General features: G+C 40.5%; 1 protein-coding gene across 3 annotated transcripts in view; it reads right to left on the bottom strand.

The window, feature by feature from the left end:
* The window catches only part of RAD51B (RAD51 paralog B), a 417,762-nt gene that overhangs the window by 140,430 nt on the left and 250,281 nt on the right, over positions 1 to 27,051 (bottom strand). For all 3 annotated transcript variants that reach the window (XM_063332869.1, XM_063332868.1, XM_063332870.1), the window contains exon 9: positions 24,923 to 25,041. In XM_063332869.1, coding sequence (XP_063188939.1) covers positions 24,923 to 25,041 — 119 coding nt within the window. The remainder of the gene's footprint in view (positions 1 to 24,922; positions 25,042 to 27,051) is intronic.

Here is a 27,051-nt window from a genome sequence, read left to right as displayed (position 1 = left end):
CCCTCAGCTCTGAGAACAAGAGGGAGAGGATGGGGTGGAAAAACTGTGCAAGCGCTCAGCTACAGAGTCTCCCACAACAGCTGGATGTTTAATCGGAAAGGCCTGAAGTGAAACAGTTACAGATCTGATGTCTAAGGTCAAATTTTTGGCATTCTGTGCAGTGCTATGCACATAAATACTAACCTATATATGCATGCGCGCTAGGCACAGTTGTACGTGCAAACGGATAGACATTCAAATAACCCTATGTACATTCTGTTACTGCATTTTTATGCAGTTACAATATGTGCATAACTAAGTATAGCAATGAAAAAATATAATAAATCACATCCTTTCAGCAGCACATCACAGGGCCCCTCTGAAAGGCTGATGCTGCACAGTTAAATCTGAGGCTCAGAATAGCTTCCATTTTAGTGAAATGGGAACAACTCAGAATATTCAAGGGTATTGCTTTATTTTGAAAGTTTGCTTACTGAGAAAAATAACCTTTAAAGTATGATTGCATATTTCACAACCAGATAAAGTACACAGAATTCTTTTTTATAACACCAAACTCTACATCCACATAGCTTTAAAAAAAAAGTAAATATGTGTTTAGATTTGTGTTTCAACCAAAGAGAAAAAACTGTAAAAGGTCATCGCAAACCATCCTCTGGTTGGAATAGCCAACACAGAGTAGGTTCTTATGTATACACCAGGAACTTCTAAAACATAGAAGAAAATACATATAAAAAAAAAAAAAAGAAAATGATGTTTTAGAGGCCAAGAAGCAGAAGTATAAATCAAGGATCACCAAAAATCAAGGTAATGCTGACCCTGGAAAGATTATTAACAATATCAAAAAGGAAATAAAAATTGACGTTTTAATGAAATGACACTGGGGTAGTGATTAAATATATTCTAGATATGAATGAAGAAATAATCAGTTCTCAACAAGCAGGATGACGCTAGTGTTTGGTTCTGCACTTGGGTCGCAACAACCCCATGCAGCATTACAAGCTGGGGCAGAGTGGCTGGAGAGCTGCCTGGCAGAAAAGGACCTGGGGGCATTGGTCGACTGATGGCTGAATATGAGCCAGCAGTGTGCCCAGGTGGCCAAGAAGGCCAACAGCATCCTGGCCTGTGTGGTGCATAGGACGAGGGAGGTGATCGTCCCCTGTACTGGGCACTGGTGAGGCCCCACCTCAAATACTGTGGTTCAGTTTTGGGCCCCTCACTACAAAAAAGACATTGAGGTGCTGGAGTGTGTCCAGAGAAGGGCAACAAAGCTGGTGAGGGATCTGGAGAACCAGTCTCATGAGGAGCAGCTGAGGGAGCTGGGGTTGTTCAGCCTGGAGAAAAGGAGGCTGAGGGGAGACCTTATCGCTCTCTACAACTACCTGAAAGGAGGTCATAGCCAGGTGGGGGTCGGTCTCTTCTCCCAAGTAACAGGTGACAGGACAACAGGAAACAGCCTCAAGTTGCGCCAGGGGATGTTTAGACTGGATATTAGGAAAAATTTTTACACTGAAAGGGTTATTAAGCATTGCAACAGGCTGCCCAGGGAAGTGGTTGAGTCATCATCCGTGCAGGTTTTTTAAAAGATGGGTAGACATAGTGCTTAGAGACATGGTTTAGTGATGGTTTTTGTCAGAGTTAGGTTGATGGTTGGACTCGATGATCTGAAAGGTCCCTTCCAACCTAGGCAATTCTATGATTCTATGCTTAAAAAGGAGGAAAAGGTAGAAAATGGGAATTATCTATATAATATAGATATAGATATAAACTAACAGCTGAGTGGAAAGAAAACTCCAGGAGCTTAGCACGTTCAGTAGAAAATAGATAATCTCTTTTAAAAACATTATAAGAATCAGCATAGAATCATTTAGGTTGGAAAAGACCCTTGGGATCATCCGACCATCAGCTCCATTCTACAAAGTTCTCCCCTACATCATATGCCCTACTACCACATCTAAATGACTCTTAAACACATTCAGGGATGGTGACTCCACCACCTCCCTGGGCAGCCTATTCCAGTGTCTGACCACTCTTTCTGTGAAGAATTTTTTCCTAATGTCCCGTCTAAACCTACCCTGCTGCAGCTTGAAGCCATTCCCTCTTGTTCTATCACTAATTACCTGTGAGAAGAGACCAGCACCAACCTCTCTACAGTGTCCTTTCAAGTAGTTGTAGAGAGTGAGGAGGTCTCCCCTCAGCCTCCTCTTCCTCAAACTAAACAGTCCCAGCTCCTTCAATCGCTTCTCATAAGATTTATTCTCCAGGCCCTTCACCAGCTTCGTTGCCCTCCTCTGCACTCGCTCCAGCACCTCAATATCTCTCTCGTATTGAGGTGCCCAAAACTGGACACAATACTCAAGGTGTGGCCTCACCAGTGCTGAGTACAGGGAGACAATCACCTCCCTACTTCTGCTGGTCACACTATTTCTAATACAAGCCAGGATGGCATTGGCTTTCTTGGCCACCTGGGCACACTGCTGGCTCATGTTCAGCCGCATGTCAATTAGAACCCCCAGGTCCTTTTCTGCCAGGCAGCTCTCCAGCCACTCTTCCCCAAGCCTGTAGCGATGCATGGGGTTGTTGTGGCCCAAGTGCAGGACCCAGCACTTGGCCTTGTTGAAGCTCATACCGTTAGCGTTGGCCCACCGATCCAATCTATCCAAGTCTCTCTGTAGAGCCTCCCTATCCTCATGCAGATCAACACTCCCGCTTAACTTGGTGTCACCTGCAAACTTGCTGATGATACACTCTATGTCCTTATTAAGATAATCAATAAGGACGTTAAACAGAAATGGTTCCAACACTGAGCCCTGAGGGACACCACTTGTGACCGGCCGCCAGCAGGATTTAACTCCATTGACCACCACTCTTTGGGACCGTCCATCCAGCCAGTGCTTAATCCATCAGATCGTATGCTCATCCAGGCCATGAGCAGCCAGTTTTTCCATGAGAATTCTATGGGGAACAGTGTGAAATGCTCTTCGGAAGTCTAGGTAGACAATATCCACAGCCTTTCCCTCATCCAGTAATCGGGTCATCTTGTCATAGAAGGAGATCGGGTTCGTCAGGCAGTACCTGCCTTTCATAAACCCATGCTGACTTGTAATGGCACTCAGGATGGTCTGCTCCATGTGAATTTTGGTCTGATAACTAGTTTTTGTCATTCATTTATGGAATTGAAGATGACGCAACATAATGGAAAAGCAAATATAGTCCATAGAAAAAAAAGTAAACTGGTGAGTTGCGGCCTGTAATCTGATTTCAGTATCACGCAGGGCTTTAGAAGAAGTTTTGAAGGGCAGAAGAACTAAAGACTTGGAAAATGGGATAAAACGAAACATGGATGTCATGTCAGACATACCTGATATCCTCCTTTTAATTTTTTAGAAATTTGAAATAAATTGGACCTCATCTATTTGGATCTCTGTAAAGCTTTTAACACTGCTAAATGTGAACTGATAATAAAGAAAACAAGGATAAGCACAGAAGCTGTAAGACAAAAGGGGAAACAGTCAGTTATTGAAAAGAAAACACTTCCCGGGTATATTAGTACCTCAAAAGATTACTGACCAGTGACGTAGCCAGGACAAGGGCAGATCCAATTGTACAGCGCACCACCACATACAACTGGCAAAACAAGGGATACATTGGTGCTTCTGTACAAGTCACTAGAAAGCTTTAATCAGGAATACCGTGTACAGCACAGGTCACTCATGAACTCAAACTGCAAGAGATGGGCTGTAGGCTGGTGAGGAGAATGGAGTGCTCATCTGAGAGGCCACTTGAAAAAATTAGCTCAGTGAGTCTAGCAAAAATGAAGGCTGACTGCTGTCTGTGCGTGTAAGTGAATGGAGAGAGGGAAAATGAGAGAACGGAGAAGGAAAAATCACAGAATCACAGAATCTTCAGAGTTGGAAGGGACCTCTAGAGATCATCTAGTCCAACTCCCCTGCTAGAGCAGGATTGCCTAAACCACATTCCTCAGGGCTGCATCCAGGCGAGTCTTGAAAATCTCCAGAGAAGGGGACTCCACAACCTCCCTGGGCAGCCTGTGCCAGTGCTCTGTCACCCTCACTGTAAAGAAGTTTTTCCGTGTATTTGAACGGAACTTCCTATGTTCCAATGTTCCAAGAAAGAGAAGGGCTTCTCAAACTCACAACACTGGCACAAGAACAAACATGCAGCCACAAATATATTTTTGGCTAGAAATTTTAAAGTTTGTAACCACCAATAAAGTGAGATTCTGTAAGAATCTTCAACTCAAAGAGGCAAGGCTAAAAAAAAAAAATCTTTGTTTTTAGGATTCAGATTAAAGTATTTATGAAAGAGACATAAAGCAGTGCCTGGGATGCACTCTAAGACCTATGAAGTCTCTTCATCTCCTACGGGTGTCCTGAGAAGCACCGAAGCCCTGCCAACTCATCTTTTATGCTGATAGAACTGACAGAGTTGGAATAATACATACTAACAGTGTCCCTTGATGGTCCATATGCAACTAAGGATCTTTGTGGTCAATAACCCAAGAAAAAGTTTCTGGCTTTCAAATACAGAATTCATAATTTAAAGCCTTCTCATCTCTATCTTCTGGTGAGCATCTGCTCCTCTCCCTAAGATTCCAAGCAGCCACCTGAGGATGTGGAGAACACAAGGGGTCTTCCAGGATAAGCTCAGAAGCAGGCAGCTCAGGCAGAACAGGTATTTCTAAAACTCACATATATTTAACTCTATGCCTTGTTCCAATTCTAAATCAGCCCTGGCCAAAAACTGGAAAGGGAACAGAAAGGTTTATTATCTGTACCTGGATCTGATCAGAATTCTTTATTAACAAGTTGAAACAGAAACCTCTTTCTACAATCTTACTTTCTCAAACTTAAGATTAAGAACCTAAATTTTCAATCCAACATAAAAGATTTCCTTGTTTCTTTTTTCGCTTCAAGAAAAGAAAGAAAAATACAACTCCACTAATGTTCTTGACGCACGTAAAGGAATTAATTGCTTTGTTTCCTAACCAGATAAGTGAAAGACACACCTTTTACGATAAGCACTATTTAGTGAAGGAATCAAAGATGAAATCCAGGCCTCACCAGAAATTTTTTCCTATTGACACTTAAGTGCAGTCAAAGTTGCACAAAAGGAGTATGCATTTGGATATTAGTAAACAGTAATGGTAAATAATAGTCTAAAGAAGTTAGCGGGCATTTAGATTACAAAAATGATTTTTTGAATGGTGAAATGAATAGAAAATAGACACAGAAAAATGATGAAACGGTACTGAGTCTAATTGATCCTATCCATGATGCTTCTGGAATGCCACCCATGAGCTTCTGGAATGGAATATAAAATCCAGATGCAGTTACTCTTACGGTGCTGTCCTACTAAAGCGCAAATGATAGCGATGGACGAGAAAAGTAAAAATCAACGCTATTTTAAGTTTTGCAAAGTCCTAACTTTACAAAATGGTCAAATCTTAGTTTCCCTTCTTTCCTTTCTAGCATCACATATCCCTGTCAGGAGGGTTGTAATAATTATTTATTATTTAACAACAATGTAGAATAAACATTAAACAACCAAAAAATGATTTCTGCCGTGAGGCACATTAAGAATACAAAGGTACTATGGAAGAGGAAATATATCACCTTGATGAAATGTGAATAGAAACTGGACAGATGCCATTAGATTAGATAAAGGAAGATAAATGGGAGACAAGCAGAGCAGTTAAGAAATAAAAGGCTTAGAGATAATTGATGATGACAGCAGAAGTATTGTACATTAAAGTTTGTTTTTTAATTAGGGAAAGCATTTTTATAAATAAAGTTTATTGTTTATAAGCTTTATGGAAGAGATGAATCACAGAAATTGATTGCGGTAGCCCAGCAGAAAATACTAATTATTGGGACAACATGCCCTGTCAATAGCAACGAAAGTGATGAATTGGAAAATGTATTGGATGGACTTTCAGAAGTAGTCTGATAACCAGAAATCAAGGCAGTGTCCTGCCAAAAAACAAAGTAAAGAAGATGAAGGGAACAAAGTCTTACATCAAATTAGTTATCAAAATGCCAGGATGATAAACTAACAAACGGTGAAATAATAAGATATTTTCACTGAGCTATAAGTTCTCATATGGTAAAAAAAACATGATTTCATAATGGAAAACTAACTATTTTAACAAAAGTAATGACTAAGATATTTCAATGAAATATTTGAGAAAATCAGTTGTATTTACATTTAATACATCATTTCCGTTTAGACTGGAAAGACATCCAGTTTCTTCCCCATCTTTTTACTGAGACTATTAAAAGAAATTCGTTCTTAGCAATGACTTATGAAGACTAGTGAAACTATTCAAAGCCTCGTTTAAAGTATGTTAGTTTCTTATCAGTGAATTTAACTTTTTATTCTGTTCTGTGTTAAGTTTTTCCTTAGATTTCCTTTTCTGCCAGACTTACCTTATCTCATCTTTTGTACTGACAAAACGCGTATACGTGCACTAAGGACCGAGTAACAAAATCACATTTACAGCCAATACTTATTTTGGAATTCAGGTCTACTGACCAATTACCAAATACAGGAGATTCGTGAAAGAAGTCTGGCTCTCACTACACTTGCTGTCCTTATTAAAACAAGGCTGGCTTGCTGGGATTTTTTGCTAATTCATATTGTTGTACTATTGCAGTAAGCAATCGTTGCTACTAGTCGGAGCATTTCAGGAGAACTCTTCAGTTACACCAGAGAGAACTGAGAAGAAAACCTACAACATTGGCAGTGTCATTCAACAGAGAAAAGACTACCTCTCAAGGTTCGGTTAGACTCACATACTAATGAAATCAGTCCTAAGCTAAACAAATCTTTCCCTTTATTGTGCCAAATTGTCTGGGTGGACAACCTTCATGCCAGAATTTCCCTTCTTATTGTAGATTAGAAGGGTTGTTTTTTCAGCTGCAATAGAGCCCAGGAAAGAGCCAGTAAGGAAAACAACAAAGTTGATTTTGCATCAGATATCCCAGCAGACCTCATAACTGTTTTTTCTGCCCTCCCTTCTGGTTCTTCTTGGGCCCTATGTGCAGGAATTTGATATTCCAGAAATGAAAATGGCAGTCCTTATTCTGCAGATCATTTACTTTAGAGCAGGAGCTGCGACCCAGTTCCCGGGGCCAGTTCTCATTCCCAGTCCCACAGGTCACGCTGCCTCCAGCCCACCAGAAAGGTGCCCAAGGAGAGAAGCAGGAGTTCCCCAACAGGCCCTAACGCCACAGTGGCATCAAGGCTTCACACAGCAGTATGCCAGTTGTTCCCTGCTCCCCTTTCATGTAGAAGTATCATTCAGTGCAATGAGATGCCTCTTTACAAGGTAGGAGAAAAAACGGTTGTGTTTTCTGCCAAGCCTCACCAAACACTAGTGCCCGTTAGACCTTGGAGCTCTCCAAGGATTCACGCTTGCAGCAGGTTCTGATTTACCTTGGGAGAAATTGCTCCTTGTTGCAGAATCAAGAAGTGACCCATTTCCAGTGTTCTGGTGAAAAAAACATAGTTTAGGTATTCTGCAATCATTTACTTATCTCTTAAGATACACCCATAAACAATTTACTGATCTCCCACCGCAAATAATTCTTGGGATGACAGTATTTTGCTTTTATATGGTACTTAATCTGTAGATTTCAAAAAGGCTTTACAAGAGCAGGGAAAAATATCCCCATTATCCATTTGGGTAAATTGAAGTTCAGAAATTAAATACGTTCCTAAAGATTGTATAGCTGGTATCAGTACCAAAAACTGAATAAGATGTTATCAAATCACATTGCCTTCACAAGCAAATCACTGTAGAATTCATTTGACTTTATCAGGGACTTGTGTTTTCTTATGTAAATGATTATCCCCCGCTTTATATCTTCCTCCAAACCCTTTCAAGGGAAAGCTTTCTATGCACAGATTTTCCCCTTTCAAGCAGAAGAAAACTCAGCCACCCCAGCAGTACTGTCTGCACTTGTTTGCTTGTCGTCAGTAGAAAAGGCTGCAGGCTGGGCAATGATTGGGAATAAAGAGGAAAAACGGACAGGTTGAGAGAAAAGAGGTATACGCAGTCATGCTTTAGCCTTCCTCATCTTCTAGACCTCACACATATATTCTCCCTGGTAAAAAGAAACTCGGTGGATTGACACGGGGAAAGCTTAAGATATCTTGAGCACTAGAGAGCAAACAATGAGAGAGGGGGCTACAAACATGGCCCAGTACTGGGAGTGGATGTGGAGTCCCTACCACTTTTGTACACATTTAAAAAAAATTAATAAAAAAAAAAACCCCACAACTTGGATTACAATGATTTCTTAGGAAACTATCATTTCATTTGTGCCATGCACAGCACCTGAGAGATGTGGTTCCCTGAAGTCCAGTTGTTTGAAAAGGCTTTCATCAAGGCCAGGTTAATGGGCAACAACTCAATAAAACTCTTTATAGAGCAATTTAAATGGATTGTATCTCTCCTTCCCCCACAAGAAAATCCTGTCCAGAAGAAACTGTTTAGGAATGAGTTTCCTTTCTGCTGCTTTATAGAAAAGCAACAATGGCAGCTAGAGACAATTTATTAGAGGCATTCCATAAATCCAAACCAATTAGTGCAAAAAAGTAGGCAAGCAGAGTTTGTTTGTACATCCTAAAAATGTCCATTAGCACACATCTGGAAACAACAGCAAAAGGAACAGACTCAAAAGGCTGCTGACCATCCTGCCGTTGTCTCACCCCCCAAAATGTAGCAGGACATCTGTTTGTTTTCTTTTAGTGCAATGCATACAAATTCCGTATATTAAAAAACATTGCTAAGACTGCAAAGTCAAAAAGTCCCTGTCTCTCATCTTAAGAAAAAGTGAGGGAGTGAGAAATGAGGATGCATTTAAGACAGTTTTGTAAGGGAAACAGCAACTGTGGACACTGATTTGAGTAAGAAAATTAATGAAGGAAGAGCCTTCAAAAGCCCAAGGGAAAACATGAGAAGGATTCAGCATGGGATAAAGAATTCAAAGAAATCTCAATCCTGAAATATCAGCATGACACTTATATTAACAAATGTAAACTAACATCAAAGAGTTCAAACCTTCTCAGCCAAGTTCTGACAGATTACCTTTGATTTTAAGAGTTAGTGCTAGTGGGAAGCAGAGATTCTGAAATTTTTAAAACAAATCTCTAGAAATCACGAACCTATGCAATATTAGCCACATTTCAGATAAGTCACTTCTTGCCTGTTTCCTTTATCCTAGCGTTAACTTTTAGGGTAAGGTGCTATGTTCTTTTAGGTAAGCCTGGGCAGATCACTTACCTTTCCTCACTGTGCTCCACTCTGACCTCAAAAGTGGTTAATTCATATTCATTGATTTTACATTGCTGTATTTCTTATGTGAAATTATTTAGGGTGCTTACATCTTTAAGCTCTGACTTACATTTATGCTAAGCATATGCTAGTAATTTAACTACCAGTAATTTCATTATTTACACTACAGATTCATTTCGAGAAGTACCAGGAATTCCCTGCACGACCTTAAAGATGGGAGATGGTGTTCTTGCCCATGGTGAAACAAAAATGTGTGATAACTTGAGAATAAAAGTAAAGAAATAGGGCTGCTGATTACTTATCCAGTGTCAAGACAAGAAGCGCACATAAGATAAGAGCATTTTATACTATTTTTGAGTTACCTTTTCCGAATCAGCCATTTCATCTCAGGCAGGCCTGCTGTTCTGGCTGTACCCTTCATTATCTTAAGAGGGCGTAACAGTAGTCAGTGACTGCACTAGCTTTGTGCAACCATAAATTCTTCCCCAAGCAGAGGACAACTAAGTTGCTTAGGTAGCAGAGATGGAGAGATGGTTGAAAAGCTGACGTAAAGAGACAACACGCAAGGAAGCTGAGAGAAGCTGAGATTCTGCTTTGCAACACCAGACACAACAGGACATTCAAGAGGCAGTACCAGTGTCCGAGCTGCAAATGCTCAGTGTCTTAATGATGGCAGTAGATACTCTCAAAGGCTATGGACAAAACAGGACTTTTTATGACAGAAAAAAAAAAAAAGCTCTCAGAGCAGTTTGTTAGTGCAGTTCTTCCTATAGTAATGAATAACAGTCACAGGCAATGACTCCAATAAAAATAAACCATCATTGCACGCACATGTGGCTAGGCTTACTCCCAGAGGAGACATTCAATACTTGCAAAGGAAAGAAATGGAAGGAAAACAAACAAAAGGAGGAGAGATAAATGAAAACCAAGAATCTTTTAAGAATAGAGGAGAAACAGGGGAGTGGACAAGTTCAGGAAGGCGGACGCCCTCCAAATCTCAAGCCCTGCTATACCTGGCTGGCTTCAGATCTTGCTTCTAAAGAGCAATACATATATAAAGTACTTTTTCATAGTGCATAATACCAGGACTGTGAATCAGGATTCACGAGTTTTCTTCCTAACTTTGCCACTGTTTCATTGAGCAATTATAAGAAAATCATGTAGCATTCCTTTGCTTCAGTCCAAAATCAGGCATGGAGATAAATACCTGTAGCAACTTCACCATATTAATTTTCTGCCAGGTAGGCACAGCTCCAGAGATACCCTCCTTTCCCCTACCCAGAGGGTACAGCAGAAGAATGAATAAGCAACAGCTCCGCTATCTGTTTTCTCAAGTATTCAGTGGGGTCAATTCCTTCCCCTCTCATAAAACCAGAACAAAGGCACGTGTTTTGGCTGTGCCTATCCAGGCAGTTGCTAGCAACAGATGACCGGTCTGCAAATTGTTCCAGCCCTTGCGGTGTGAAATCCAAACATTGGATTTCAAGTGAGAGAGCTCAGCATGTAATATGTACTGCCATTCGGACACGGTTTTAGCTTCAGGCACTATAATGAGGAGCTCTGAATATCCTTGGACTGAGTAAACACAACTTCAGTGGAAGGAAACCATCAAAACCTCAAATGACTATCAAAGACAATCACAGACAACAAAAGCAAAACTTTCCAAGGTGAACTGCCCTGATGTGCTCCAGAGCAATGACTGTCCTGAATGTAACAGGCCAAATCTAACAAAACGTTGCTTTTTCTCAGCTGTCCTCTCCCAGACTATGAGCAGACCCCTGAACCTTCTAACCCAGAGTGCCTTTTCCTGCCTGATGTACCTAACTTAAAAATAACTTCAGTGGCAGGGAACTGCACTGCCCAGGCAACATTGGGCGACTTCAAGTTTTAATTGGAAAAGAAAATGCAATCCCAGATGTTTATCCAAATTGTGTCTGAACTGCAGCAACTTGGCCAGGGAACTGCATAAAAACAGGCTGCCTCCAGTACACTTCCACTTAAGCCAGACTTCTGGTGCAAGTTCTCCAGCATGGAATATGGGGTATGCAGGGCCAGTAGGCTCCCTCCGGCTCATGTAACACCAGGCCCTGTGAAATTCCTCTTCCCAAAAGCACTTTTTGTCTCCCTGCCACGTGCCTTATTCCTTACTTTGTAGAATGAATTTTGTCATCTTTTCTGTTTCCGAGTCTCTCCTAATTTTCCCAGTGGAGAGTCCTCCAGAGGCCAGGAAACTTCACAGGAGCTTGGCCATGATGATTTCCTATGCTATGATACTTTCGAGGCCCAAAGCCCTGGTAATTGTCCAATGTGAAGGGTAATTCAGGAGAAAATGCCTGTAGCTTTTACACTTTCCACACTTTCCTAAGCAGGAAAGTGGCCAGCCAGCCAGCATATCCTGGTTACCACAATGAAACAGTACGGAGAAAAGGGATCTGAGGATGGTGCTGTGGCTGGATAAAGTAGTTGGGTAGCATAAACACAGCCTCCTAGGGGAATTCTCCTGTGTGGCAGCTTGTGGTCACTCATCAGACTTCTGGCACACTGGTACTGAGAAAAACAGAAAATACAGTTTATGTAGCTTTCCAGAGCCTTCCATACTCCTCCGTTTGATTTTGGTTCTGCAAATAGGAAAAGGGCTGAAGGATACAATTCTTATTTATGACACATGTTGGAACACTGCTGTATCCTCAGGATCATGCATCCTGAAAAGGGAAGGACTCCTAAGGCAGTACCAGTACAATAGCACCAGGGCAGGTCTTCTCAGAATCCATGGCTGCTTCCACCCAGCCTGCCAGACTTGCCTGGAAGAGACGGGACCAGCGAGGAGGACGGCACAGAAGCCCAGCAGCTGTGCACTTTCTCCTCCACAGAACCACAGGCTCAGACAGAGATGCTGCTGGCTCCTCTGCCCATGTGGCTGCAGCGGTAGGGATCCAAACAGCATCCAGCCCTCATCACTGCATGGAACAGATCAGCTTGGTGTAATTCACCAGCACAACATAAGGAATATGCATTGCTGTCATGATTTATTACTTTTATTATTCTTCAAATCTCTATGAACCTTCTTTATGATAGATTTAGCAACATATTTATCTTCTACAGTTAAAAAGGTATCTGCTGCAAATTCAACCCTGACGCCTGTTTCTAATGTGTCTCAAATCTGAATTTAGCCAATCTTCATTCCTTCTTTTGACTTTCTAAATGATGAAAAAGGTCAACTTTATTGTTTATAAATGGAAAGAAAATTAATCCATTGTAAAAGAGCATCACAAGTGTGATCTCCCTATCCTGCATTCATTGTTTTTGGACATCAGTGAAAACAACAGTGTTCTTCCTTGATGTAGAGGCATAATCCTAAATTCCCAGACTTAGGCCAAAAAGATTGGGATTCAACCAAGTTCTAGACCACAGCATAAATGTTTTACACCCACACTAGTGGCTGCAAAATGCTTTTGACATGAAACAAACAAAAACCCTTTCCAACTTTTTTTGCGTATTCACTTTGTTCTGCTCCTAAAAGTAAAGTCCCTGGAGACAAGCTAACACAACACTGCTAAATTCACATGCAAGAGACAGCACTATTATCTTACATAAAGCTTCAGTACAGCGTGTTTTAGAGTCCACTGGCATAACATGACAAGGACAAGAAAAAAAAAAGATAACAGATGTGTGAGCTAATACATAGAGATGCAATAGGTGTGCTTTTGGAGTACTGTCATGCTTTACAGGTGTTGAGAAAGGTGATAGATTTAATTTAAAATTTAAATTCAATCTTTCGACAAGACAGATTTTTCTCTAGCAACAACATTATTGGGAGAGATTTTACCAAGGAAGTGGAAACGAATCTGTTCAAAGAAAGCTCAATGGCCTTATAAACATCATCTGTATTGCTGAGTGTACAACCACTGAATAACAGAGTCCTGGAAAATCTTCCCTAACAGACATGAAATGTTTCAGGAAACTTTATTTGCATTTCTAGAGGATAGTGGATCACCACCAATCCTCAGCAGGTAAAGGCAAACGCACTTGTTCCAGTGCATGGATAGATGCATAGATGCAACTAAAGGCTGGACAGCCCCTTAGGACCCAAAACATTGCTTTATAACCCATCGGATCTGGAATTTTTGATGACAATATGCCCCTAATAACTATCAGCAGGTTAATAAGCCTTTTTATGTTGGAGAGGAATCACAAGCAAAGATCAGATGTAATGATTATTCATTTCACAAAATTCCTGGGAGTAGCATTTATGGCTCTTAGATATTCTCTTGCACAGGGATTATGCTTCAGAAATTCATCCTGGTCTATGTGCATTAGGAATCTTAACTACATGTGAACTTTTGAAAACTTATTTTGTTATGTTCAAAGGACAAAAACACATCCATAGCAATGAAAATGCACAACTGTAGGAAAAACATTGATGAAAAAAATCCCTCAACCTCTTCTTTCCTGCAACGGCACCCAAATAGCTACCTTTATTACATTTCTTATGGGAAGCTGTTTGGCTTATTTTTATATCTAATACCGATTAATTTAGATGACTAAGAAACTAATTGATTTTTTTCATGCTAATTTTCACTTTTATTTTCTCTTTTCAGCCCGTCCAGTTATTTCAAATGAGATGGCCATTATAATATCACAAGTGAGAAATAAGATAAAATGTATGAAAAAAGTAGTTCCCTCATGTTTTTGATACGAGATGTACCACATCCAGCTGGAAACATCAATACAAGTTGAGAGGGAATCAGGTGACTTTCTATTTGTAGCTTGAGATGAATACAGGTACAGGGGTTTATATTATTATTAGATAGAGAAATAAATAGTGACAATAAGAGCAAGAACTTCACTGGCATACAGTGAAGAACAGACAATTTGGATCAGAAACATCAATTTGCTGAGTAAAAGGGCAGTGCTGACTCAGGCCTGATAAGGCTTTATTGGGTCAGACTCCAAGCCAAACCTCCTGGATCAGATCTGTACAAGGCCAACTCAGGTGTCTTTGCAGCCTAAACTCCATAGCTTCCAGTTCAGTGCTGTGGGGCATGTAAACACCCTGAACTGCAGAGACATCTGCGCAGCCAAATTAAGTCAAATGGCAGAAAAAGCATTCACTCAGGACTAGTGCAAGAACTTCTGCCAGAGACTCGGGGCTCACTTGTAGGAAATGACTGATAAGGGAGACACCATGAACCATCACTATGACGCAAATGTGAAAGGGCCTTGCAAACCCAAGCTAAATCAAATGAGCTCTTTCCAGTGGAGAATAACCTTAGTGGTGCCTCACACACTACATTGCAACCTAGGTCTGACACTTTTTTTGATGAGACAGGGACATTTATTGACAACTGACCTGGTTAGTTATTTCCAATTTAGTGTTGCTCCAACATGAAAACTCAAGGAAGAAGCCATTCATTAACCAAGATGCACTTTACTTCCTACCAGTATCTGAAAAGTTGAAGTTATCCATCAATCACAAGCGTGTCAGAAACACTGAATTTCAACACAGATTGAAGAATTTACTCTTGTCTGTTAATATGTATACAGAGGACTTACCTCTCACTAATCAAAGTACAGCATACGTACTACTTGTGAGAGCTGGAAGCAGGATGGCTGAGGTAGCTATTTATATTGCCTTTTACCTTTTAGTCACAAGTATCTTCCAATGTTTCCACAATGTGTGTATAATACACTACCATCTCCTGGACACATCCTTTCCATTCCTGATTGATCAGATGTCCTACAATCCCACCATATTTTTCCAACAGTTACAACAATGAGTCCAGGGGAAGGCAATATTTTGCAAATTATATTTTTTTTTACCTTCTTGACACAGTATGATGGGTAGACATGATAAAAGTTGGCCAGGCAGCTCCCAACAGGTCACCAACACTGCAGACTAACAAAACCCCCTCCATTTTAAGGTGCAGTCTATCTCAGGCAGTGGTATGTTAAAATTGTTTTTATTCCTTAAAGTGAGTCAGTAGTCTGTATTCAGTTTCTAAGCAGTTAAGAGGGTTTTCTTCTTTTTCAGCCTGTTTTTAGATCACAGCTAAGGGCACTGATACCATAGACAGGAATTACAGAGATCAAAGATCAAAAAGTCCATGTAGAGCAAACCCCTATAGATTAACTGATGCTACCCAGAGTAGATCTACTGATAAGGCTGAACCGAAGAAAACACATTTTTTTCTGTACAGCAGATTTTGAATGCCGATCACTGGCTGTCAGTCTCCTGTGTTGTCAATCTAGAACAGTTCAATGACATTAGATTCATAAAACAAGCAAAAATTCAAGTTCAAAACATAATACCCCTGATATACAAATTTCTGAGACGATTCTCCATTAATATGTTTAGAGCACCATAAAAGTTGTAATGCCTGAACACAGGGATCATGTCTGATCCCTACCTTTTCACAGAAGATGAGATGCATTTTGCCCACTGAAGTCAGTATGTCAAAGTCTGGCCGGTTTTACAAGTTTATCTGAGGTTTATTTTTTCACCAGTGACAGCTCAAACTTGTGGCTATGTCAATAAGCATAGTCTATCTAGCTCAGACCTTAGCTGGGAAGAAAGTAAGTAGAAAGAGAAGAAAGAAGAAGAAGGTAGCTTCAACACAAACGTCCAGGCCATATACAGTATTCCAGAGATGTCCTCAGTGTCTTTCCACAGCAGCACAAACGCTTTTCTCTTTCCTATGAAATACCTTGCCTGATCTGTTCTAGGATAGCACAGACCCTTCTCATGATTGCATTACACTGTTGAATTAGTTTTTCTGTGATAAACTAAACCACTCCAGTATTAGCTTTGAGCTTGTATGCTCCTTATGTAAAGCAGAAACTCATTTGTAATGCCCAGTATTATTTTACAGATTCTGCTCTTATTCTATCTTATATTCCACTGTATTTTCACTTCTTAAGGTTGTCCAGTTCCTGCATAATGATATCCTGATCTTTTTCACTATTAAGAATGCCTCCAAACTTTAAGTATACTATGTGGCAAGACAGACTTAGCAGAACTTTTCTGAATAATAACCACTTAAACTTGAGTTAGATATTTTAGTTCGCCTGTTTTCAATTACCAAAAAAAAAAAAAAATCAAAAAAGAAAAAAAGAGGGAAAAAAGAGGATCTGGTAGAAGACAAGAGGCAGGGGGAGTTGCCAAGCCATTCCAAGGATAAACAACTTTGGTCATTGCCATGCTGATGTTAGGAGCAATGACACTTCAGATATTGATGAGAGAACCTGCCCTAGGTTAATTCCAGTCTGTTTTGAGAGGAAAACTCACACTGAAGTCCAGACAAAATCAGAAAAGTGGTTCTGTATAAACAGGATGGGAATTTGTGTTCATTCCCTCTCTGCAAAGGGGCTTAAACTTACAAACAGAGCATTCTGCACACAATTCAGATCAAAGCCCGAAGTCATATCTGGTTCTTTCTCTCTCCCATTTTTGTGCTGTTTTAGTGAACTGTAAATACAGTGTTTGTAAAGGGTGTTGGATTAACAGCGTCATAGACTGAAGTTCTCTATTTATATTCAGAACAGATTTTGTTATAGTAATCTTACCCCTCCTATCCTGACCTTTAAGCGTCTCCCAATAACGAACAGGAGAGACAGCCCTGATTTCTGAGAATTTGCTATCTGATTAACATGAAGGTGCACAATTATCAACTAGACGAAGGCAAAAGGCCATTTTCCCAGTTACGGAACTAAGAAAATATGTAAAAATTAAAACAATAATGTCACTGTGACTAAGCAGGTCTCACCAAAGGAACAATTCTTTTTTCTGTGGTATGTTTGGAAGAGGAAAAAGAATACGGAGTTGACAATACTAGAATTGAAGATGTTGCATTAACCAATATGGAAGATAAGAGTCTGGACAAGCATTTTAATCATCTAAAAATTTAAGTGCTAGCTACTCGCTTTCTTGGGAACTTGCATCATGGAACAGTTTTGATGTCTGCAAAGAGGAGAGCCATAGGAATGAAAGCTGACTTGTAGAGCTGAAGCTTAGAAAAATCAGCTATGGTATCAACAGAAACTGGAAACAAGGAAGCAGAGAGAGAGTTTTGCCATAAAGCTCAAGCCACAGTCTCAGTTTCATTAACCTTTTATTAGTGGTGAACACTGATGAAGAAAAGTTTATGTCATGCTAAGGAGCGAGATTCAGGAGAGAAACAGGTGATCACAGTTAAAACCAGTTCAGCAGGTGAGTTAATCTACAGAGAAAACTGGAGAGAGAAGCAGAAGGAGTACCTTCACAGCTAAGGAACTACATACTACAAGGAGGTACAAAAACTTCTTAAGTGCCTGAAACAGAGGCAGTAAAGGTTGAGCAAGATCACACACAGTGGCACATAAGTGGCAGTGAAGAGATTCCAGCTCCACTCCCAGCTGCAAAGGATTTACTCTGGCCGGTTACTTATTTACGACTCGGTTTCCTTGGTTATGAGCACCTAGCATGGGCATTGCAGAGACTGGTCAGCAAATACTGGCATAGTAATTTGAAAATATAACACACTATGAGATGGCTAACTCGTAACCAGTGTAGCTTAGCAGCAACCAAAGAGGAGTCTCCTCTGCGAGCTGAGTGGCCTATCAATCAAAGACATCTAAGAGAAAGTACCCACCTCTGCCACCAGCCTCGGCAGGAAGCCTCTGTGTAACGCAACGACTGAGTTTGCCTCTCTGCTTCAGAGATGTTCCTGCTTCTCTGTTTAGGATGCTACAGATCTATAACTACAGATCTATGAGTTCGAAGTTTGCACAGCTGCTGCTATATTTCGTCAATCTGACATTAGAATAATCTTCATTAAGAAAACCTGCAATGCGTATTAAAAAAAGGACAGAGAAAAAGATGAACTATTTAAAGGTTTTTTTCTGTTCTTTTCCATTTTCTCTAGGGTCCTTTCATTTCTATTTAGATTCTTAGATAACAAATTGATTAGTGTTATATAAGCACCTGAGTAAATGAATTCTTGTTCAAGAACAATGAAAACATTTTTTCTCTATATAAAAGTGTCCTGTTAAGAAAAGAGGGACATAAATCCAGTCCCATTTAATGTAGACAGGGCTACGGTGATGTTTATAACCTATGATCATCCCCCACAACTCCATTAAGAAGGAAGCTTACTGCAGAGACATGAACAAACACACAAGTCAGGAAATTAAGTGACCTAGTGATGTCTGAGCTCCAAATACTTGTTAATGAACCTTCTCTATTTTTATGGCATTCTTTCACTTGGCACTTTTGCTGGACTAAGTCAGTATCATACTGTGTCAATAATCATCTGTTTATGCTACAGTTGTGCGTTGTGTCCAGTTTCATCCTGTTCCCATGCAACTCAAGTTCATATTGCTGCTTTCGCTTGTGTATGATCTATGGATAAGCAAAAGATTTCTGTCATAAGGGTTATCAGTCTAGAGCCTTTTTAATCAGAAAAAAACCATAAGTTTCTTATTTATGTATTGTAAAGGATGTGGTTTGTACATATGCATGGAAACTTGAGTCCATAACAACCTTTCATTGTGTCTTGATTACAAATATTCACATTATAGCAGAGATGAGGCAGAAGTCTCTGAAGTAAACTGTGTATCCTAGAAAAAAAACATTTCTTTAAATGGAGGGGTGTGCAGAATTCAAATATGTGCTCCTGCCGTCTTTCCAAAGTTATTGCTTCAAAAGCAGCATACTCCATGATGGAGAACCATAAAAAATTAATCTCACCTGAAAAAAAAAATCTACTTTCCTGCAAAATTTCCTATCCCTTGCATGACTCTATACCATCATTCTTATTAAAAAACCAACAACAACAACCTCTCTTCATGTTTTCACAGAGTTGATTTTTCCATATGATAAACACATTATGTAATAAGAGGGCTTAGAACAGATACACACTTTACACCACTTCCATTTTAAAACAACCCAATAGCCACATCCCTTTCCTATCACTGGATAATGGATCTTATTATCCACTGCCATCAGCAGATTTTCTCACATCTAAACACTTGAGAAAAAAGTATTGTACTACGCACATAATTTGCATTACTGTACTATGCACAGGATTCACATAGGATATGGAGAGAGTTCTTCCCGACATGGATCGCAGCTGCTGAATGGCACTTCATTTGTCTTAATGCTTCTGATAAAAACTGTGATGCATGCAAAGCTTCCTTCTGTTCTTGTTTAGGGTACTAGGACTTCTTTTTCCGAGCCTCCCAAAATCCAAGCTCAGCAGAGGACAACATAAAGATCAATACTTCTTGCCTCACACATAACCTTGGGCAACCTTCACACATCCTCAGTCACCTCCTTTGGCAAAACACTGACTTCACTGCCCAGATCTCTATGGACTCTTTCTTACCCCACTGTGTCAAAGACTGAACTATCTTCTCCCCTGCACCCACTGAAGAAGGTGAAAAGCTTCCCATCTACATTTCTCAACACTAGTGGCCATGTCCATCTTCCTCATCTGACTCCAAAACTATGTTTAAGACTGTTAAAAATATCTTTTTTTTCATTGCATTTTCTTCCTCTCCATTTGCTTTAGTAGGTAGCTGTAACTGCTACAAAGTTAATAGAAGAAACACACCAATGCTGTTTGTATTTTTTTTTATTACTCCCCTTAGTCCCTCCATCTCAGAGTGATTTCAGTACATGTTCTGTTTGGTTACATTTCATTGCCTCTTCTTTCTCCCCAGCAAACATTACCATCTCACCAAAGTAATCAGAACTTTTTCTAGTATGAGGCTACAATCTTCCAATCTTCCATCGTGTTTCAGCACGTAACAGTTGGATGCCATTTCCAAACTTCATTACTGTACTTGCTATCCTCCAGACCAGTAGCAAAATTTAGAAAGTGTTAACCCCAGATTTTAGTACTTCGTGTATGTGTCTTCCACAGCCTTCTTGCTTTGTTCGTAAGTGTTTTATTTTCTGTCATTTATTTTCTTCCCTATTTTATAGACAAAAACCTCACCTGGTGTTATCTTTTAAATGGGACAGCTATCCAACAGCTACAGAGTCCAAATAACAACTACCTTCAATGTTTTACAGGGAGAGATAAATCTGGTCTCGCTTATGCTCTGAAACCATCATGACTGCAACAAGTTACATTATTTCTATTTTTAATATATTTTCTCAATGACTGGTAGAGTTACAGCCAAACATCTGTACAATTCGAAAGAACTGCTTCACTAAAATTATAAAAAATTTAAGGTAAAGAATCATAGCAGTTGGCCTTAGCAAGTCACGTAAGTGTAAAACTTCATCCCCACTCCCCTCGGCTCCCTCCCAGCCCTTGCCCATGCCAGCGAGTACCATGGTTACTTCACCATCGCAATTTTGGAATGCTTATTCAGGGCTTATTCATATGATACTAAGCAGAGCAAGACAAAACAGCTGGTCTGTAACCAAGGACACAACAAAAGTTATGTCTGGCATTAGTCTGAATGAGAGAAGGGTTTTTTGTTTTGTTTTGTTTTTTCAAGAATGAGTCACCATATACTTATGCTTTTGAAACACTTTACCTGAAGCAGGAAAATTGCTGCACACCAGCTCACCTGGCACGTCTTGAAAGCTCCAGCCCATATCTGAATCCTAAACGCTCTTTCTTGAAAACACCAGAGGAAAACACCGATTTGTTATAAAGTAACACTTCTACGGGCACTTTCCATCTGAGAATTTCAAAACAGGCTACAGACATTAACACAGTACTATGAGTCTCACAAACCCCTTGAAAATTATAAAATAAACCAGGCCCATAGAAGTTGCCGTACCAGATCTGGCCAGCGTTTCACTTAATCCAGCACCCTGCCTCCAACAGACAAGAATAAAATGTTAAATATAGCATGTCAACATATTAAACCCTACCATGCTGTCCCCGAAAGACAGCTGAGCACACATGAAAACAGTAACCTTGGAGCCTGCTGACTCCAGTTCAGGAAAGAAGGATAATTATACGCACAGGGGTAACTGAGGAGTCTGACAGTTTCTAGTGCAGCTCAGTTGGTTTTGGCCCAAACTCAAAGGGTCTGCATGTTTATGTATGGATTTCAGGAAAACAAATGTCACGGTTAACTTCGTACAAGAGTGCTTAGGGAGAACCAAGTATCAGTATTCATAACGATAATAGCAAATTCCCTTCATGAACCCATTTGTGCCAAACAATTAACTTCTCGACGTTCTCCCAAGCTCTTACGCCACCGCGCCGCTGTGGAAGTCATGCAGCTCAGTCCCACCTCAGCAGCTAAAAGACTCCTACACTGTAGTCCATAAGGAATTTAAATGCAGCCTGGAAACCTCCTTCTGCCCTCCCCCAGTGGCGTTACTTCTGCCCTAGAGGAAACCAAAACCAGAACACTGGCTTCTAGAAGGGGGCAAAAGAGGAAAGTTCATCTGTTTGTTCAGAAATCTGTTCCTATCCAAGCAATAAAGCAAACCTAATTGATTTTAAGGCAGGCAGGATGTCCCAGAAATTTCATTACTTTGCTGAATTGGCTGCTGTCTTATTAATGTTCACCAGACACACGGAGGGTGGGGTGGAAAAACGTATAGTTGGCTGAAAAAAAAGTCTGATGGACAAAAGAAATGAAGGAATCTTTTACTTAATATATAAAATAATCCCTGTGTAGGAATTCTATGCTTAATTTCCATAGGTTTGTTGCATACTCATTCTGCCACCTGCTGCCCTGGCATTCCCCAAGGTTTCAGGAACAGGGATTAAGTCCCTGAGCTTTCCCAGGAACGAACACTGCGTGACTAAGAACAAGCATCTATCAGCCCAGTGGCCTGTCCTGTCCAGAAGATAGTATGGTTCTGGACTGGAAAACTGCTTGCTTGAATCCTTTTTAATGATTACACTATCACTTCATGTTCTGAAGAATACCACCCTTGGGCCTCATGGCCCCGTGCAACTCAAGAGGTGTTTTCTCTCTTGGTATGCAGGATTTCCCAGCGAGGATTAGCACTCTGGCTCTGCTACCATGGAAGCTGGATGTAAGGAAAGATTCCTCAGGCTGTCTTCACTGCCCCAGCTCCCCCAGGGAAAGAAGGAGAGAAAGCAGAGGCAGAAAGAGCATCTTCAGGAGGTCAAGTGACTTGAGAAACAACGAATTCTAGTTTTTGAAAGAAAAAATTGTGTCTGCTGTGCAAGTCAGAACAAAATACAGGTTTTTCCTTGAACAGCATTGATTCTATAGGGTTACAAATTATGAAAACCAAGGAAAACTTGGTTTTGCACTACTTATCACCTAAATCTATGGAACAACTGTGTGCTTTCAGTAATTACCTGGGACAAAATTTCACTTTAAAACCAAGACTACACAGATAATCACAAGCTGCTTTTTGTTTTTTTTGTTTTTGTTTTTGTTTTTTTAAATACAGTAATATGAGAATTTGTAAAAGTGATTACTGACTCAGGAATTTTTGGACCTCAAGTTAAACTTCCTTAAAAAGTGCTGATTTTCAAAGCACTGATACCCAATACCTCCTGGCAGAACCACTTTATGATGACTGAAATGGTATCTCAAGAACTGAGGCACCTTTGTTCACGATTCACTTCTGAAAGCGGGTATACAGCAATTATACAAGAACATACGTGTCTAAAACTATAGTAATTTAATCAATGCAGTGCTGGTACAGGTAGGGTAATTCTAGATGCCTTCCTTTAACTGGAAACTGCGTATCTAGCTGAAAGATTTCTATGACTTTAAGAAAAGAGAATTTACCTAAAAAAAGGACACAGATATCATCAACAGAAAAACGGGACATCGTGGGCACATCCCATTTCATTCATGGACTTCACAGACATAGCCTTCTTTATATCACACTTCTGGTTTAAATTACTTTGCTTTTAATAACATACACTAATGTTTGCTTTAAGGTTGGTTTTTGTCACTGTAGATTTAGTTCTTCTGCTTAACTAAAACAGAACGAGCCCATGGCTTCACATGCAAGCAAGGTGGTGCACCTGATAAACCCAGTTAGGAACACAGTAAAACTGCTTTGTTTTAAGTGGATCATAATATATTTTATAATGGGATTTAAAAGGCTTGAAAACAACATTTCATACACTTGGCGATCTACTCCTCAAACAAAATCAGGAAAAACTACGTTTAATATCTGAATGTTCTTTAGGAAAACTGCTCCCTCTTTCCACCACCAGAGGAATGTTCTTAATCGTTTGTAGCTGACTTTGTGCATCATGAAGTAGCACAGAGCCCGGTTTCTGCCCTTTTCCCTTTGCCAACTCCACCTCTCATGTACCTCCAAAGCAATCCAGGAAATTTGTGAACAGCTTTGTATTCTGCACACACACGTAGAAAAGGAGAACTCATTACAGACCAGAATAAGAAGCAGAACATAGAGAACTTGTAAGAGCAGCAGCAGGAAGAGCATGTTTCTATACAACTGTGCACGGTCTTCAGAAGCGAGTCCAGAAGATGTTTTTTCTGACTGCATTTGACACACTTGACCTGCTACCCGAGAGTCCAGAGGACTACCACTGTTTCGCAGTGCCCACCACTCACAGGAACAGAAGTGCCACCAACATAATTTTACTTCTAATGAGCAGAATAAAGCAGGATGACTTCCTCTCCTCTCGCTCTAAAGCGAGAAACCTTGTGTCATGGCAGTAAAACCAGAAGCACCAATTTAAATGCATGTGAGTAGTAATTCTATAGGAGTAAGATGGTACAAATTTCACATAGCAATTTTTCTGACAGCTCTCCACTTTAACGGGCAGAAAATCAATAACATTAAGACTGAGGGTCACAGCCTTTGGAAAGAGTTACATCAATGCAAAAACAGAACAGACAAAGCCAAAAGAGATTATAACCACAGATATCCCAAGGGATAGATGAAATCATGGGTTACGATGTTTTTAAAAACAAAAAAAAAGTTATTCCCTTGATCAAACCCCAAATGTCTTGCCTCCTAGTTTTTCACAGTTTTTTTTTAAATTAAGAGGTGAAGATTGCCGTCTAAAATGCTACTATATTTCACTCAAAAGCTTGAAGACTCTTAGTGAAAAGGGTAAGAATTCTCCTTTTTGCAGACATACTTCTGGAAAATTGGTACCATACTTACTGCTCAAAGTTAAGCTTGCTGGTGCAGGCAGCAAGCTTCCATTTGCAAACAGTAGCTGCAGAAGACAGAGTGCTCCCTGTCCTGACAGTCACAGATAAAATTTGGCACAAAGACTGGAAAGGACGACAGGAAAACAATCATGGCAGTGAAAGGACTAGCTCTTACTCCTGCCCCAAAATCCTGGTGCAGGAAAGCACTTTAAGGATTACCCTTCATCTCCATACATGAAATGCACTAAAAGCTCAAGGAACTTGTATGCCTGTGCCAAGAGGCCAGCACTAGGTTCTGTGAGACAGATAAGCCCATTCTAACACAGGGAGGCATCGGACGACTGGCCATCCCTGAAAAGCAAAGGACACTCACTGCCCCGCACCCCAAATAAGCAATTGGCTGTAGAATGCCAGGTTCTCAACATCACTGGAATAATCACAGGGGCTGAAGGATACGGTTAGCACATCTAACCAAGCACTGCTGGTCTAGCTTTATTTAAATTTTCTTTGTTGTTGTTAAGTTCTCACCTGTCTTGTCGGCATGTCGTGATATTGTAGTATGAGTCTGGTGTTGACGCTGTGACTCCATGTGTTGCCAAGGGCTGCTGTCACACAACCAGGTTCCCTCTTCCCACTTCTAGAAGCTCCTGAAGATAAACATGAAAGAAATTGCATCAGGCCTGCACCACAGAGAAGGGTTCAGCATGGAAACTCTAATCAGTCATCTCAGATCGTTCCCTAAGCTAGGTAATCACAACTGGTACTTAATAGATGGCACTATCACATTAATTTCCTACCTTTTTGATTTATTTATACAACTGCAGTGTGAGTTCTCTGTCTTACCCTCTGATACCTAGACAAAGTGCCAAGACTTAAGGATACGTTACAAAGTAATACATACCTTCTTTGAGAGACCATGACATTTTCTAAATATCTGGAGGTGCACGGTGCATGGGGGACACTTTTCCTCTTTTGATATACTATCTCCAAGTAAACCAGCTTTGTATGGGCACAGAGGAGAGGGAAGCAGACCAGCAGAGACACCATATAAAGACATAACAAAAATGGAAGCTAAAGGGCAGAATGTGGTGCCACAAATACCCCAATCTAAAAATCAGAATGCTGCTTCATGCTGTCAGGTACCCCAGACATTTTCTAAGATTTGCAAAGAAGGGAGCCCCTTAGCTGTAAATACCTGAAATCATATGAACTTTATATAACCCTGAAGGAAGAAGCACTTCACTGCAATCAGCAATGACAACATCTTTGAAAGGTCCTGGAAAACAGGAAAGGTGCCTGAGGACTGGAGGAAAGCCAAGGTCACTCCAGTCTTAAAAAAGGGCAAGAAGGAGGACCCAGGAAACTATGGGCCAGTCAGTCTCACCTCCATCCCTGGAAAGGTGATGGAACAGCTCATCCTGGATGTCATCTCTAAGCATGTAGAGGAAAAGAAGGTTATCAGGAGGGGTCAACATGGATTCACCAAGGGGAAATCATGTCTGATCAATCTGATAGCCTTCTATGATAGCATGACTGGCTGGGTGGATGAGGCGAGAGCAGTGGATGTTGTCTACCTCAACTTCAGCAAGGCTTTTGACAGTGTCTCCCGTAACATCCTCATAGGGAAGCTTAGGAAGTGTGGGTTAGATGAGTGGACAGTGAGCTGGATTGAGAACTGGCTGAATGGCTGAGCCCAGAGGGTTGTGATCAGTGGCACAGAGTCCAGTTGGAGGCCTGTAGCTAGCAGTGTTCCCCAGGGGTCAGTATTGGGTCCAGTCTTGTTCAATATGGTCATCAATGACCTGGATGAGGGCACAGAGTGTACCTTCAGCAAGTTTGCTAATGATACAAAACTGGGAGGAGTGGCTGACACACCAGAAGGCTGTGCTGCCATCCAGCGAGACCTGGACAGGCTAGAGTGTTGGGTGGAGAGGAACCATAACGAAGTTCAACAAGGGCAAGTGTAGGGTCCCGCACCTAGGGAGCAATAACCCCATGCACCAGTACCGGTTAGGGGTTGACCTAACTCCAGATGGGTGCCTTGTTTTTACTTTAAATGACACTTCAAGAACAGAGCAAGCCAGACAAACCAAAGAAATTCAGAAACAAAATCTGGGTATAGTAAAAAAATCTAACAAAAATAAATTATCATGTGCAAGTTGAAAATTGAACTGTTTGAGACAGACAGTCCATATTGTTAAAAAGCTGTGAGTGTTGGCCTGAAGTTGAATGAGAGAAAGTTAGATTTAAAGTCGGGGAACTTCCTGTCGTCTATCAGGCAACAAACAAAATTGCATCCCAAGGACAGTCATGAAATCCTTGTCAACGAAGTCAATTAAAGTTAGACCAGACACTTTGGAATACGAACTTGAGAGCAGCCTTACGTTTCTGTCAAAACTATCAGTAATGCAACAGTTAATGTTGAAAATTAAATTATAAGTACTAAGTTTTGGACACAACACTGTAGTGAGATGACAAAGTCATCTCATGGCCCAGTGGAGCTTCTGGAAGATTCAGGTTTAAAACCCTTCATTGCTTTTACATTTGCAAGGTTGTGGATTTTGTTGCATTTTCCCCCCAACTATTCATACCAGAAACATAATTTATTCATTCACTAAAGCTTTTATTTAGGAAGAATATCCATCAAAGGGTAAGAC

The sequence above is a fragment of the Chroicocephalus ridibundus genome, chromosome 4 (assembly GCF_963924245.1).
Source record: "Chroicocephalus ridibundus chromosome 4, bChrRid1.1, whole genome shotgun sequence".
Classification (NCBI taxonomy): Eukaryota; Metazoa; Chordata; class Aves; order Charadriiformes; family Laridae; genus Chroicocephalus; species Chroicocephalus ridibundus.
The sequence above is the reverse complement of the archived record's forward strand: the minus strand, read 5'-3'. Positions and strand labels throughout refer to the sequence as shown.